Source organism: Nannobrachium achirus, assembly GCF_963921795.1.
Source record: "Nannobrachium achirus genome assembly, chromosome: 12".
In the NCBI taxonomy this organism is placed as follows: Eukaryota; Metazoa; Chordata; class Actinopteri; order Myctophiformes; family Myctophidae; genus Nannobrachium; species Nannobrachium achirus.
The window spans coordinates 41,664,498-41,680,502 of NC_137832.1; the positions used below are offsets into that span (position 1 = coordinate 41,664,498).

General features: G+C 44.8%; 1 protein-coding gene across 1 annotated transcript; it reads left to right on the top strand.

The window, feature by feature from the left end:
- The first annotated feature begins 9,836 nt into the window (after positions 1–9,836).
- On the top strand, positions 9,837–14,043 carry LOC308296298 (ATP synthase subunit alpha, mitochondrial). The gene is made up of 11 exons (XM_080739519.1): positions 9,837–9,964; positions 10,472–10,553; positions 11,181–11,350; positions 11,488–11,661; positions 11,893–12,059; positions 12,218–12,518; positions 12,742–12,966; positions 13,070–13,177; positions 13,337–13,481; positions 13,572–13,722; positions 13,830–14,043. The coding sequence occupies exons 1-11, from the start codon at positions 9,905–9,907 to the stop codon at positions 13,906–13,908; spliced, it is 1,662 nt and encodes a 553-aa protein (XP_080595645.1). The 5' UTR covers positions 9,837–9,904; the 3' UTR covers positions 13,909–14,043.
- Positions 14,044–16,005: the final 1,962 nt, after the last annotated feature.

Sequence of the window (16,005 nt, forward strand, 5' to 3'; positions counted from 1 at the left end):
TTGTCTGACTGTCTCTGACTGCTATGACTGGTGCCCCGACGACGGCAATGGACATGATGGCTGCTGTTCGGCCCGCAGAACTGCGCCATCTACAGGCCCGTCGGGCTAATACTCGGACAAAGCAGACGTGTCGTTTTGTATCCGACACGAAAGAGGGCGATATTTCTGCACTGTTTGTTGATGGTTATAAATCATCATCATAATCGTATTTTATTTTGTGTATGTTATTGTTAAACATTTGATATACAAACATCTTGTTATAGGCTACTAGTCTAGCTGCACTAATAACAATAACAGAATTAATTAATAATCGTCTACTCTCTCTCTCTGTTTGTGTGTGTGTGTGTGTGTGTGTGTGTGTGTGTGTGTGTGTGTGTGTGTGTGTGTGTGTGTGTGTGCGTGTGCGTGTAGAGACATACAAGACCTTTACAAGACTTGGTACAAGGTCAACTAAAGGAGATCTTTAGTAAGCTTATAACATTGAAAGATAGAGATGGTCAGATGGAATACAGTATGGGATATCATCAATAACAAAAAATCACACCCGTGTGAACTGAGCGGTGGTTTACCCCCCCCCCCCTTCCCCCCTGTGTGTGTGTGTGTGTGTGTGTGTGTGTGCGTGTAGAGACATACAAGACCTTTACAAGACTTGGTACAAGGTCAACTAAAGGAGATCTTTAGTAAGCTTATAACATTGAAAGATAGAGATGGTCAGATGGAATACAGTATGGGATATCATCAATAACAAAAAATCACACCCGTGTGAACTGAGCGGTGGTTTACCCCCCCCCCCCCTTCCCCCCTGTGTGTGTGTGTGTGTGTGTGTGTGTGCGTGTGTGTGTGTGTGTGCCTGGTCTGGCCTGGCCTGAACAACAGCGCCCCTCCCTTAACATGTGTGGTCATAAAAGGTACTGCAGGCCTGCAGGCTACATACAGACACACACACACGCACACACACACACACACGCATACACACACGGCCACGTATAGGAGACGGTGTAACCACCGCTCAAAAAGAAAGAAGCAGTTAAATTAAGAAGAGAAAATAACGATAGAAAGAGAAAAAATAAAATATTTTTTATTTACAGTGGAAAAGGGGGCTTAATCAATTATTGGTTTTGAGTAGCAGCCATCTGTATAGGTGACCTTTTATGCAGATTTTGAAGGAACCTATAGGGATTTGCGTTGCACTCCTTTAGGCGTTTCACATGTTCATGGTATAGCTGGAGAACGAATTAGAGCCTTTTTTAGAGTCAAATTTGGGTTGAACATGATTTGTGGAGCAGCCTCTGGTGTTGTAATTGTGGACATCCTTGACGTTTAAGTATTTTGTCAGGTACTTGGGTATCTTGGTGACAGTGTCCAGGCCCATTGCAAGATGCTATACTCTATCAGCTATCGTGAGCCACCCCACGCTTTTAATATGTGATAAGCAGTAAGGTAAGGCCAAGCACGAAGGACCCCAATCCGTTTGTTATTGTCATCAATCAGTGTACAGAAGGGCACAGAAGGCACTCCTAAAAGTTATGCTATATAATGTCAGCTGAGTTTGGTATATAAGAGCATTCCTGGTAATGTCTTCATTTACAGCCAAAGAGGCCAGCAGGACACACCTCATGCGCTGTTTGCGCACAAGTAGGCCTACTTGTCTGTGAAGAGCAAGTTGGCACCTCGACAGAGTGCAGTTCTAGTTATTAGTGTGGTTGCCAGTAGGGAAACCAGACTATTATTCTAGTCCGGAACACAAACATTGCGTAAACATAGCCAATCAGGAAGCAACATTCTCTGTGATGTCACCATTATAGAGTAAGTCCATTGAGTTCAATGGGGGAGTAGTGCTAGTTTGATGATTGGTCAAGCTTCACTTCGCATCAAGCCTTTAAATAGGCAACCACACTCGCAATTTCCCAGAATTGCATCTTTCTGGCTATTATTACTATCATAATATGAAATTACTCTAGTAATTTACTAGAGTTTTTCTCTAGTATGGACACGCTGATGTGTCTTCAGAGTCCCTAATTGACTGACACCCTTGTCACACTGTTTACAGACAAAGGGTTTTTCACCTGTATGGACACGCTGGTGAGTCTTCAGGTGACCTAACACACTGAAACCCTTGTCACACTGTTTACACACAAAGGGTTTTTCACCACTGTGGACACGCTGGTGTTTCTTCAGAGTTGTTAACTCACTGAAACCCTTGTCACACTGTTTGCACACAAAGGGTTTTTGTCCACTATGGACACGCTGGTGCCTCTCCAGGTTACCCGACAGACTGAAACCCTTGTCACACTGTTTACACTGGAAAGGTTTTTCTTTGGAGTGGGCATGCTGGACATGCTGTGTCGATACCTCAATGAAACTCTTATCACACAAGAGGTTTTCCGTCCTGTGTAAGTCTTCAAATGTTTCTTTACTTCTCCTGGCTGCGTTGAAGTCCTCGCAAGACCTTGGTTTGTCTGTATCTCCTTGTTGCTGGCTGGTTACAGAGCTGGTGATTGTCTGACAAGAAGATGAGGGCAGCTGTCCATTTTGCATCATTTGACAGTAATCGGTGACACGAGACGTGAAGATGTATGGACACTCGGAACAGGACACCTGGGTTTCGAAGATTGGTTCATGGACACCGTTGCTGTGGACTGTAAATTACAAGGCATATCTTTGTCTCTTGCTGGCTGGAAAGACTAATATAGTCTCTGTCAATCTCTTTCTCCCCCTCTTTGTCTCTATATCCCTGGCTCTCTGACTGCCACCACTCCTTCTGTAAAGCCTTTCTCTTAAGTCGTACCCAGACTAAATGTGACGTTTAAAAACTGCATCACATCTTATTCAGGTTGACCAGAGCCCTGGTCTGACGTCACACAATACAAACCATCATTCCTAATAACACCGATTTACACATCTGACAGTTGCAATTCATCCATCTGTGAATTTAGCTGAATCATTGAATCAAGTTGATGACCAAACCCAGAAGTAAAGGCCCTAACCCTAACCCTGTGGAATAAACTGGGAACTGAATTCCATCTTACCATTTATATTACTTACGTCTAGTCGGCAACCTGGCCAACTCGGGAACGATGTAAATAGGGAATGAATGCCCCGCCCCCTAAAATGCAAACCCCATTATACCTGTTGTCATACGACCTGTTTTGACCATCTGTTTGCTTGTGTCCATTTATGCCCATATATGGAGATATCTGTCTGTCTGTCTGTCTGTCTGTCTGTCTGTCTGTCTGTCTGTCTGTCTGTCTGTCTGTCTGTCTGTCTGTCCATGTTATGCCCATATATGGAGATCTCTGAATCTGTCTTCTGTGTCCCTTTTATGCCCATATATGGAGATCTCTGCCCTTCGGGCGGCCAAGCGTCTAGTCCGGCGCCGGCCTACTCGGGAACGATTTAAATAGGGAATGAATGCCCCACCCTTTAATGCAAACCCCATTATTGCGACCGTCAGGGAGCAGTTTACTATGAAAACCTCCACCGTCCGTCCGTCCGTCCGTCCGTCCGTCCGTCCGTCCGTCCGTCCGTCCGTCCGTCCGTCACACCTTTGTGACCATCAACAAACGTCACACCTTTGTTGATGTTTAAATCGAAGAGTCTTGGTCAAATACTTCTGTTGGTTTCTGCACTGATCATTTATACAATTCAGCTGTGTTTGCTCGTGTCATCATGATGAGGTCATAAATCAGCCATGCCCAAATATAGATTTTACGGGTTTACATGCTTACTCAGTTATTCGTTATGTGAAAGTCCTATGACGTCTATGATATCTGACATCATCATACATACATTCCCTTTTATGCCCATAAATGGAGATCCCCTCTGTAGAACCAGCCACTGACATCACTGTAATGTCAGGGGAACCAAATCCCTTTTATGCCCATATGGAGATCCCTGTGATGCCAGGGGAACCAAATCCCTTTTATGCCCATATATGGAGATATGGAGATCCCCGTGTTGCCAGGGTAACCAAATCCATGTTATGCCCATATATGGAGATCCCTGTGATGCCAGGGGAACCACATCCCTTTTACGCCCATATATGGAGATCCCTTATGTCATCAATATTAAGCCCATATCTGTGAATATCTTTGGGTACCAGATGTCTCCATATATGGTTAAATGGTCCGATATACATCACTGGCCAGAAGACCAAGAAATGGTGCAACCTCGCCCTTTGCTTTTCTCCCTATAGGCATCTTACTGGTAGGTAGTTTAATGAGGAATGCAGTATGGTGGTAGGTAGGTAGTTATGGCCTTTGATGTAAGATTTTCACTTTCTAGGATAACTATATTTGCTATTCCCAGATGATGCCCTTTTAGGGTACCCCTCATGCCCATATATGGAGATCCCCAGGCTTTACTAATTAACATAAGTTTTATGCCCATATATGGAGATCAGTGTCCCAATGTCATCAGATATATGGGCATAAATGGACACAGGCAAACTAGATGGGCTGTATGGATATCCAGATGTGTGATGTAAGTGTTTTATTCCAAATGTGGCACCCCACAGACATATTTCCAGAAACAAAATCCCTTTCATGCCCATATATGGAGATTTCTGATGTCATCAATCCCAGGCCCTGTAAAAAACATGGTTGCTATGGTATGAGCAACTTATGTCTCCATATATGGAGATTCAACTTCAATGAGTAACCATGGCAAACTGTCAACTGCCCGTATGTCTTGATAATTGGTAAAACAAACTTTTGGCCTATTTGTGGAGATAAGCGACCAACGGTCGCTTATCTCCCGATTAGGGAGTCTTACTGGTTGCGACCGTAGGTCGCACTTACTACAGAAAGCTCCACCAGGTGTCCGTGCGTCAGTCAGTCCGTCCGTCACACGTCAGACGTCACACTTTTGCCCTGCTCATATCTCCGCAACCGTTGCCCCGATCCATGCCAGATTTTGCACACACACTCCTTACCTGCCAAACTACAACCTCCAAGGACCCCCGGAGTTCCAGGGGGACCCCCAGGTCCCTGGGGGACCCCCAGGTGTAAAAAAAATACCAAATGTGCAAAAATGACCAAATGACCACCCCCACGGGGCTGCTCACGGGGAATTCCCGGGGACCACCCACTCCTGCTACTCCAGAACGGATGCAAAAGTGGTGGCGCCCCCAGTGGAGGACCCCCTCCACTGCAGCTCACATAAAATGCCCTAACTCGGCCTAGGAGCGTCCGGGAGAGCCGGGGCCGGTACCTATTCGTCCGCCAAGGCAACGCGGAGACCCCACCCCTCATTTCTCACATGGCCCTCTTCTAGCGAGACCTACGGTCGCTTATCTCCCGATTAGGGAGTCTTACTGGTACCTATTGTCATAGGACCCGTTTTGACCATCTGTTTGCCTGTTCTCATGTATGCCCATATATGGAGATATCATGCCCATATATGGAGATATCTGTCTGTCTGCATCCATTTTATGCCCATATATGGAGATCTCTGCCCTTCGGGCAGCCAATCGTCTAGTCGGGGACCGGCCTACTCGGGAACGATGTAAATAGGAATGAATTCTCTGCTCTTTAACGCAAACCCCATTTATCTGTTTGCCTGTGTCCATTTATGCCCATATATGGAGATATATTTCTGTCTGCGTCCATTTTATGCCTATATATGGATATCTCTGTATCCGTCTGTCATTCAGCTCCGAATAAGGAGATTCCGAACGTTTTGCGCCGGTTCGGGAAAACCGCGCATCGGGTCGGGCCGAGGCCCGGCACTGCACTCTTCTTGAGGTTCTTGAGATACGCGGATTACATAGACAGACACGCAGAGATTTGTCGCATTTATAGATAGATAATATAAATGGTCAAATTTATCGACCGAATGTCTATCCATCTGTCTGGAACTAATCCTCTATGTTTGGTGAGGTTTAAGCTTGAGGATTGGTCAAGCTTCACATGACATTTAGGCCATCCAGATCATAAATATATACGGATAAGGCATACACAGGTAAGGCTGCGCACGGGTAAGGAGAGTAAGGATGGGTAAGAACTAGTCTAATTGCGACCGTAGGTCGCACTTACTACAGAAAGCTCCACCAGGTGTCCGTGCGTCAGTCAGTCAGTCCGTCCGTCACACGTCAGACGTCACACTTTTGCCCTGCTCATATCTCCGCAACCGTTGCCCCGATCCATGCCAGATTTTGCACACACACTCCTTACCTGCCAAACTACAACCTCCAAGGACCCCCGGAGTTCCAGGGACCCCCAGGTCCCTGGGGGACCCCCAGGTGTAAAAAAAATACCAAATGTGCAAAAATGACCAAATGACCACCCCCACGGGGCTGCTCACGGGGAATTCCCGGGGACCACCCACCCGCTACTCCAGAACGGATGCAAAAGTGGTGGCGCCCCCAGTGGAGGACCCCCTCCACTGCAGCTCACATAAAATGCCCTAACTCGGCCTAGGAGCGTCCGGGAGAGCCGGGGCCCGTACCTATTCGTCCGCCAAGGCAACGCGGAGACCCCACCCCTCATTTCTCACATGGCCCTCTTCTAGCGAGACCTACGGTCGCTTATCTCCCGATTAGGGAGTCTTACTGGTAGTATAGCCATTCACATTTGTTCTCCTCCTTTTTAGCCATATTTATCTAACCATAAATAAGTTGATGGTGATGTCACCAAGAATGCTGGTCCCTCGTTGGCTGTTGATGGTGATGACGGTGACATCATCAGTAACCATAAATAAGTTGATGGTGATGTCACCAAGAATGCTGGTCCCTCGTTGGCTGTTGATGGTGATGACGGTGACATCATCAGCCAGTTGATGACATCACTCTTTGTTATTTCAGGGGTTTTCCCATTGGATGACGTCACTCTGTGTTTTTTCAAGGGTTTTCCCATTGGATGACAGCACAGACACACACACACACACAGAAAGACGTATATTTTCCCTAATTGTGGGATCACTGAAAGGCAAGACCAGTAGGCTATGTCTGACCTATACAAATCTTTATAGGTCAAGTTTATTCTCCTCAAATAAATGACCGACAGTACAAAGGCCAATGAGGAGCTGCATTCTTGGTGACATCACCACCAACAAGTGCGACCTGATATAAATAACAACAACGTGAGCTCGAGACCAGTGTATGTTATATCAAAACCTTATAAAACAATGTTATTCTCCTCAAAAAGATTACCGACAGTACAAAGGCAGAGCTGTTAGCCAATGAGCAGAAGCCAAAGGGTAGGTCTTTGTGCCCATACATGGTGTTCCATGCAAGCCCACACTGTTTCGAAGGAACAGTATTTTTTCTAATTTATTGCGACCGTAGGTCGCATTTACTATCAAACCCTGCACAAAGTGTAAGTCCGTCTGTCTGTCACACCTCACACGTCACACTCTTGCCCTGCTCATATCTCCGCAACCGTTGCCCCGATCCATGACAAATTTTGCACACACACTCCTTACCTGCCAAACTACAACCTCCAAGGACCCCCGGAGCTCCAGGGACCCCCAGGTCCCTGGGGGACCCCCAGATGTAAAAAATTACCAAATGTGCTAAACTGACCAAATGACCACCCCAACGGGGCTGCTCACGGGGAATTCCCGGGGACCACCGACTCCTGGTGCTCCAGAACGGATGCAAAAGTGGTGGCGCCCCCAGTGGAGGACCCCCTACACTGCAGCTCACATAAAATGCCGTAACTCCGGCTAGGAGCGACCGGGACAGCCGGGGCCGGTACCTATTCGTCCGCCTTGCCGGCGCGGAGACCCCACCCCTCATTTCTCACATGGCCCTCTTCTAGCGCCACCATGAGGCCGATTCTTGCAAAACACATTTTTGGACACTGCTCCTACAATTTTTGCCCTAAAATCACGCAAATCGGTACACAGTATGTCTACACTCATCCCATCAACATGAATCTCTCCCATATAGCGCCACCTCCAGGCCGATTTTTAAAAACACATTTTTGGACACTGCTCCTACAGATTTTGCCCTAAAATCACGAAAATCACTACACAGTATGTCTACACTCATGTCATCAACATGGATCAGGAAGATTTTGGCAAAACACATTTTTGCCCTATTTGTGGAGATAAGTGACCTACGGTCGCTTATCTCCCGATTAGGGAGCCTTACTGGTAGATAGATTACTTGTGCAAGCAGAGCGCGCAAGTACTGTAATTGGCTGGGTATGTATGTAGGTGACTTAAGACCGTAGCATGTGTGTATGTAGGTATGTGTGTAGGTGCCCCCCTACAGCCAATGAGGGACCAACATTCCTGGTGATGATGTCAGCAGAGTTTGGTATAAGAGCGCTCTTGGTAATGTCTTCATTAACGAGCAAAGACATTAGGGACATGAGGCCAGCAGCGCACACCTCGTGGCGCACTCTGCTTGCGCACAAGTAGCCCATTTGTAGCCTGCTTGAGTGTCAGGTGCAAGTTGGCACCTCGACAGAGTGCAGTTCTAGTTATTACTTGCGCAAGTTATTATTTACTCAAGGTAAACGTAACAGCCCCGGAATGGCTGGAATGTATGTATGTATGTTGGTGACTGGGATTTTTGAAGACCGTAGCCCCGGAATGGCTGGGATGTATGTATGTATGTAGGTGTCTCCCTACAGCCAATGAGGGACCAGTATTCCTCGTTATGATGTCAGCTGAGTTTGTATATAAGTCAAGAGTGCTCGTGGCGCGCTCTGCTTGCGCACAAGTAGGCCATGTGTGGCCTACTGGAGTTTGAGGCGCAAGTTGGCACCTCGACAGAGTGCAGTTCTAGTTATTATTATTAATAACTGTAACATTAATACAGCTAAATGTAGTGTTGTTGAGATACATTTATAACTAAGGGCAGGATAAAGGAATATAATACTGTATTATTAATAATTACATGCATGAATAAATTCATGAACTTCAATTACATTTCATGGCTTAATAGTGATACATTGATCATGTGATCAATGTCATGTGCCCAGACCAGGGGCCCAGGGCAGAGGTCGTAAAGGTCAAAAATGGTTTGGAGGAAATAGGAATAAGTAAAATTATTGTATTATTATTATTTTAACAATTAAAAATATGTTTGCATAATACTAAGTGGCATTTGATGAATGTGACATAATTAGATTTGTTTTACTGTTGCTTTTTGTGTAGAGGACAGAGGCTGTCCTCTTCTGTCTATGGACGATGGTAAGCCACATTGGTTTGGTCAATTCTAGAGTCTAGAACTTTACGCTCTGCCAGGAAGCGAGCTCAGATACAGGACAAGGAATGCCACTGCCCTACGAGGGCTCGACGTCAGTAAAAATAAGCAAAACTACTTCGCTACTTACCTAAACAAATGCAGTTATGCGTCGTTGATAATCTATTCTCCCGGGTGGCAAGCCTCTCAGCACCCCACCTTCTCTGTAAAATACACCTTTTGAGCAGAAAATAAAATGTTGTTTCGCCACAGTGAGTGCCTCCTACAAATTATGGTCAATGGTAATATATTAACAACATTTGTAGGGGGCACTGTGGAGTAAACAACATAATTTCCGTCATATTTTATTTTCTGCTCAAAAAGTGTATTTTACAGGGAATGTGGGGTGCTGAGAATCATGCCACCAGGGATAATAGACTTTCAAGAAAGCAAAACCACTTTTGTTTAGGTGAGTAGCGAAGTAGTTTTGTTTATTTTTTACCGAAGTTGAGCCCTCGTAGGACAGTGGAATTCCTTGTCCTGTATCTGAGGCGGCTTGCTGGGACCTCGCTAACGCTCTGGACCAGAGCTACCATACATGGTACTTCCTGTCCTGCAGCAGTATCACTAGATGGCAGCACGCAGACGCACAGCAACAGCTAACGTCGGTCAATATAAATAGAAGAAGAGCCCTTTCCTCCATTACTTTTGCACTGCAGGCAGGTCGTTGCCACAAGTGTAGGACAGGTCACACGTCGTCCATTCAAAATGCTGTCTGTTAGAGTTGCAGCGGCTCTCGCCAGAGCCCTTCCCAGGAGGGCTGGATTGGTAAGCATTCAAATGAAATCAAAGGATTGTGTCTCTAGTAATAATGTCGTTTGATATTTTAATGTCACATTGTGGGGCGTGAAGGGTATAATGCTGCAGGCCTCGAACGCACCGCTCGTGAACTTGGGGACAAAATGTGCACAATCCAAAATGGAGGCGGCGAGACATGTCTCCGATGGCAAACAATTCGATGTTATATGTTTAAATAAGCGTTTCCCTTGCATTCGATTCGTGTTTAGTTGCACCCGGTCGTGCACATTATGCAAGCTAAATTTAAGCTAGGCTAAGCGGTGCTAACCGGTGCTAAAGCTAGCTGAACGCGTCGTTCATTGAGGCACGCTCTGAAGGTCAGAAAGACTGACAGCGCATGTCCTCTCTGCTAGACACGCACTCTGCATTGGAAATGTTCACCATGTCCAGGTGTCTTGTTTTGCGTCTTTTTTTAATTTGAAGAATGCATATTTTTATGTGAAAATCTGAATGTTCTCACAATGTTATTGACCCTAGGTGTCCAAGGCACTGCCAGCCGCTTGCGTCGGGGTCAACCATCTTCACACACATAGACCACTTCTGGCAGCGGCAAAGACAGGTGAGAAGGAACATAACTTTATTTACTTAACTAGAGGAGTTTAAATGGCACATAACGAGTTGATTTTATCAATCACAAGCCATTAGGCTTTCTTGTTAAACCTTGTATCTGAACTGTCCTGTAGTACATTTCCCTATTCAAACTTCTAAAAGTATTCAATCAAGTCATTATAAATATTTAGCTCCTAGGACTATATTTGGGGATGAATTCCACAGTGCAATAATCACCATCATTAATTCATTACCATTTATTGCTTGTAAATGGTTTTGTCTGACATTTACAAAAAGGGGAATTTCTTTTAAATAATAGCTGGGTAATTTTAATGTCTAATCTGGCCTTGTGTGCAGTATGCACCCCAGATAGCTTTTAAGTAGCTTGATTCAGTATTTGGAGCTATTATATTATGGCCAGACACGCCCCCTGCTATATAATTAAGCACTTTGAACTTCTAACTCTATTTTAACTAAGTTATTGTCATTGAAAACACGTCTCTGGTTCTGATGACTGATATTGTCTATTGTCCTTCTAGGGGGCCATGTTTTAAAAGAGAATGTCTTCATGTCTACCCTGAAGGTCACATTCAATGGACACTGCTTTTGTCTGAGCCAAATGTACATTTCTTTTCAGGCACAGCTGAGGTGTCTTCCATCCTGGAGGAGAAGATCCTGGGAGCAGACACCTCTGCTGACCTGGAGGAGACCGGCCGTGTGCTGTCCATCGGTGACGGTATTGCCAGAGTGTATGGGCTCAGGAATGTCCAGGCTGAGGAGATGGTGGAATTCTCTTCTGGACTCAAGGTAAACTGTAGCTTTTAATGCAGTAGGAATGTAGTGGGGATGTGCAGTTAGGGCAAAATCACTGTACACTTTACTTGCTTTTTACTACTGTTCAAATCCTTCTACACTAACATGGCATATCCTTTCTTCTCTTTCAGGGTATGTCTCTGAACTTGGAGCCTGACAACGTTGGTGTTGTGGTGTTTGGTAATGACAAGCTGATCAAGGAGGGTGACATTGTGAAAAGAACTGGCGCCATCGTGGATGTTCCCGTTGGTGATGAGCTGCTGGGCCGTGTAGTAGATGCTCTGGGAAACGCCATCGATGGAAAGGTTGGTACCTGATGAGCTCATCTTTTTTTCATAAATCGGGGAAATTGTCCTTGAGTGATTTTGACCATTTCACCTAAGTAGGGCTAAATGTAGCACTCATTGTATATTAACATAATAACATTAACTGTCAGCATTGTATTTGATTTACATTTACTCTAGTAGTCTTAAAAAAAGACATAATCATTTTTATCTATGACTGAAAAAAGTCCCTTCACCCCTTTTTGTCCTCAGGGTCCCCTAGGCTCCAGCATCCGTAGGCGTGTGGGTCTTAAAGCTCCTGGCATCATTCCCCGTATCTCTGTGAGGGAGCCCATGCAGACTGGCATCAAGGCTGTGGACAGCTTGGTGCCCATTGGTAGAGGACAGCGTGAGCTGATCATTGGTGACAGGCAGACTGGGTGAGTTTATCATTTCTTTTTTTACAGCAAAGTCTTAAGTTAATGGAGGGCACAGCTCGTATACATTTAATGGCTTATCTACCATATACATACCACTTTGAAAACCTAGCAACATCACTGTCTTGCTCCTCAAAAAATAATTACATTTCCTCCTACAGCAAAACCGCCATTGCCATTGATACCATTATCAACCAGAAGCGCTTCAACGAAGGAACTGAGGAGAAAAAGAAGCTGTACTGTATCTATGTGGCCATTGGCCAGAAGAGATCCACTGTGGCTCAGCTGGTGAAGAGGCTGACTGACGCTGATGCCATGAAGTACACCATCGTGGTCTCTGCCACCGCCTCTGACGCTGCTCCTCTGCAGTACCTGGCCCCCTACGCTGGTTGCTCCATGGGAGAGTACTTCAGAGACAACGGCAAACATGCCCTGATCATCTATGATGACTTGTCCAAGCAGGTGAGTGAATACTGGGCTATTGCTCTGCATATTGATATCTGTGTGATTAATGAAGGTGCCTTAGCTTAGCACATTTTGTTTACCTGACCGCAATAACAATTCAAAGTAGCAAAAACACGGGCAACTCGAAAATCTGGAAAACTATCTGACTTGTGAGGATGACTCGGTTCTAAGTGAAAGCTATAGTTGCTAGGCTAATGGCTGCATCATTCTCCCTCTCCAGGCTGTTGCCTACCGTCAGATGTCTCTGCTGCTGCGTCGTCCACCTGGTCGTGAGGCCTACCCCGGAGATGTGTTCTACCTGCATTCCCGTCTGCTGGAGAGAGCTGCCAAGATGAACGACAACTTTGGTGGTGGCTCCCTCACTGCCCTTCCCGTCATCGAGACCCAGGCCGGTGATGTGTCTGCATACATCCCCACCAATGTGATCTCCATCACAGACGGACAGGTGTGTCACTGGAATTATGTTAAGTGCAATGGTTATTGGTAATCTCTCACATACAAACATTTTTTTGCTACCATAACATATTTTGTTTATTTCTCTTCTGTAGATCTTCTTGGAGACTGAGCTGTTCTACAAGGGTATCCGCCCAGCTATCAACGTGGGTCTGTCTGTGTCCAGAGTAGGTTCTGCTGCCCAGACCAAGGCCATGAAGCAGGTATGTTAAATCTATGTTAAAATTTCTCATCTGCACTTTTGACGTTACAATGATTATAATTTTTTGCATAAAAACGCTGCATGGTTCCTATAGCTGTCCAATTTGATGGGTATAATCACGCACATCCTAAACCCTCCTCATTCCATCTGTCCCCGGTAGGTGGCTGGTACCATGAAACTGGAGCTGGCCCAGTACCGTGAGGTCGCAGCCTTCGCCCAGTTTGGTTCTGACCTGGATGCTGCCACCCAGCAGCTCCTCAACAGGGGTGTTAGGCTCACTGAGCTGCTCAAGCAGGGACAGTACTGTGAGTACATCAAATCTGTTATAAGCTTTGTGTTGCTACAAAGAATATCTACATGACATTCTAAAAACGTGTGTGCATTCCTCCCTTCAGGCCCCATGGCCATCGAGGAGCAGGTAACGGTCATCTATGCTGGTGTCAGAGGTCACATTGACAAGATGGACCCCAGCAAGATCACAAGGTTCGAGAAGTCTTTCCTTGCACATGTCCTCAGCTCTCACCAGGACCTGCTTGCCGCAATTAGGTGAGATGTTTTTTTTTATATATTTGTGAGGGTGCACCAGGTTATATATCTTGACACCACTATCTTTTGAATCGTCCTGACCAGCTGTTCTTTGCTTCATGTTTCAGGAACGATGGAATGATCTCTGAGGCGTCAGACGCTAAACTGAAGCAGATTGTGTTGACCTTCCTGTCAAGTTTCGAGTAACTTCTCGCACTTCCTGTTTGATCTTCAGTGTCCATGCTATGTGTCCTGTGTCCTCATGCTTTATGTATGTCAACACACTGAAGGCCAAAAACTCCCTGTACAGATTTCCGAAGAGAATAAACTTTTACAACCCTACTATGCTGTAAAATTCTGTTTTGATTAAAGCCTAAGCAGTAGTTGGTGAACCAGTAAGCACATTTCAGTTGTGGCTCATCAGATGGGCCAACATATTTGGAAAAGAACATAGGCACTTGTTGGGGTTGAAAAAATAATATCCTAGATACTTTCTCATGTTTTAATGGCTTTTTTGTTCAAAGATACATCTGTTGTAGTTAACGATGCATACACCCACGTACTGAGCTGGCCGAAAGGGCATTCTGAGGACAAATGCATAGCTTAATTATGGAGTTGAGTACTATTCCTGTTTCCCCATCAAAGCTGTTGCACTGTATGATTGTATTGACAGTGTAAGCCTTGCAGGATTGGGTGAAATGTTTGATACAATAAACAATGGTGACGTTTGTCAAATGGAATGGCCGCTATCTGTCCTTTTTCCCATCATACCTTGCCCTGTTTGTCTGCAGAAGTGGCTTTAATGTGAATACTGTTAAAGTCTGTTGGTTCAAGTGTAATATAACATGCCTGGCAATGTTTTGATGTTAACATTGTGTCTAATTTAGACACAATGTAGATAAATAATTTTCACACAGTGGTGGCTGCTGGGAAATGACTAAGACATCATGGATAGTAAGCATTAGAGCTGGGCAATTAAAGGAAAATATATCAAAACAGATTATTTCTTCCCACAGATAATTTTAAGGATTTTCTTACATAAAAACAAATCGACAAAAATAAAATAAAAATAATTCTAATAGATTCATTTTTAGAATCGATTAAATTGATTAGTCTGATTAACCACTTAAACCTGTATTATACTTTGTTTTACAATGGCTGCGTACAAAGAGAGAAATAAAAAAAGACAAAAGTCAAAAATGTTTAGACAGTCTAAACATTTGCAATCAAATTGTTGGTATGTTTCCTCCTGTTATTGCAGTACTCATGTGTCCAGTAGATGGTGATGTTGGCAAACATTTTAAAGCAGTTCAAGACTCGAGCTCTAAACTCTATAGTATCCAAACATCTCCTATAATGACAACGTCCAAAATAAGGATAGATTATTAATCTTTACTTTACTTTACTTTATTTGTTTATTTAGACGGGACAATGCATATTAATGAACACTACATGAATGCAATGTAAATAAGCCGGAATTAGCAAGAATGCTAAATTTCATCCGTAGTCCCCACATGAAGACAAAACAATACATACCAACAAACAGTAACCCTACATTAGGAGAGGGCGCCTAAGAACATACATACAAATACTATTTTTCCTGAACCAAGAAAAAAAAAAAAAAAAAAAACACATATTACTAACAGTACCCTACATTAAAAAAGGATAGTTAAAAATATACGTACATGGCATGAGCTGTACTCTTAGAACTATACATGGTCACAGGTTTGATTGTCAACTAACCATTTTTTTAGATTGAACTTGAAGGATGGAAATGACAAACAGTCTCTTATTGTTAGAGGTAGGTCATTCCAGATTGAACATCCCTGCACTGAAAGGGTGTTTTTTCCAAAAGCGGTTACCCGGTACGGTACTTCGCAATCCCCTCTAGTGATTGCTCTAGTATTGAGTCCTCTATCAGGCTTCCTTTTTATGAATTCCTTTAGGGGAGGTGGTCATAGACCATTTAGTGTCTTATATATTGTAACGTTTAGCAGACTGAGTGAGGCAGTTCGCTCCAACCAGGACGCGAACCCCAGCCCCCCACTCAGCAGACGAGGAAGCAACCCGCTGCCCCAAGAAGGCTAGCCCGCTTGGCGGAGCGAGTTACGGCCTGATCTCTTGCAGGGTCGTTACATTTTTTTTTTTTTTTTCACAGTTTAGTGTCACATCAGTCCAGTGCCCCAAAGGACACCGCATAGTCACGTAGGTGGGCCGGAGGCCTTGTCCGCCTCCTCGGCCGAGACCTAGTAGGGAGTGGGGGCATGGGAGCAGGGGGCAGAGGGACAGACCCCGGGGAGAGGG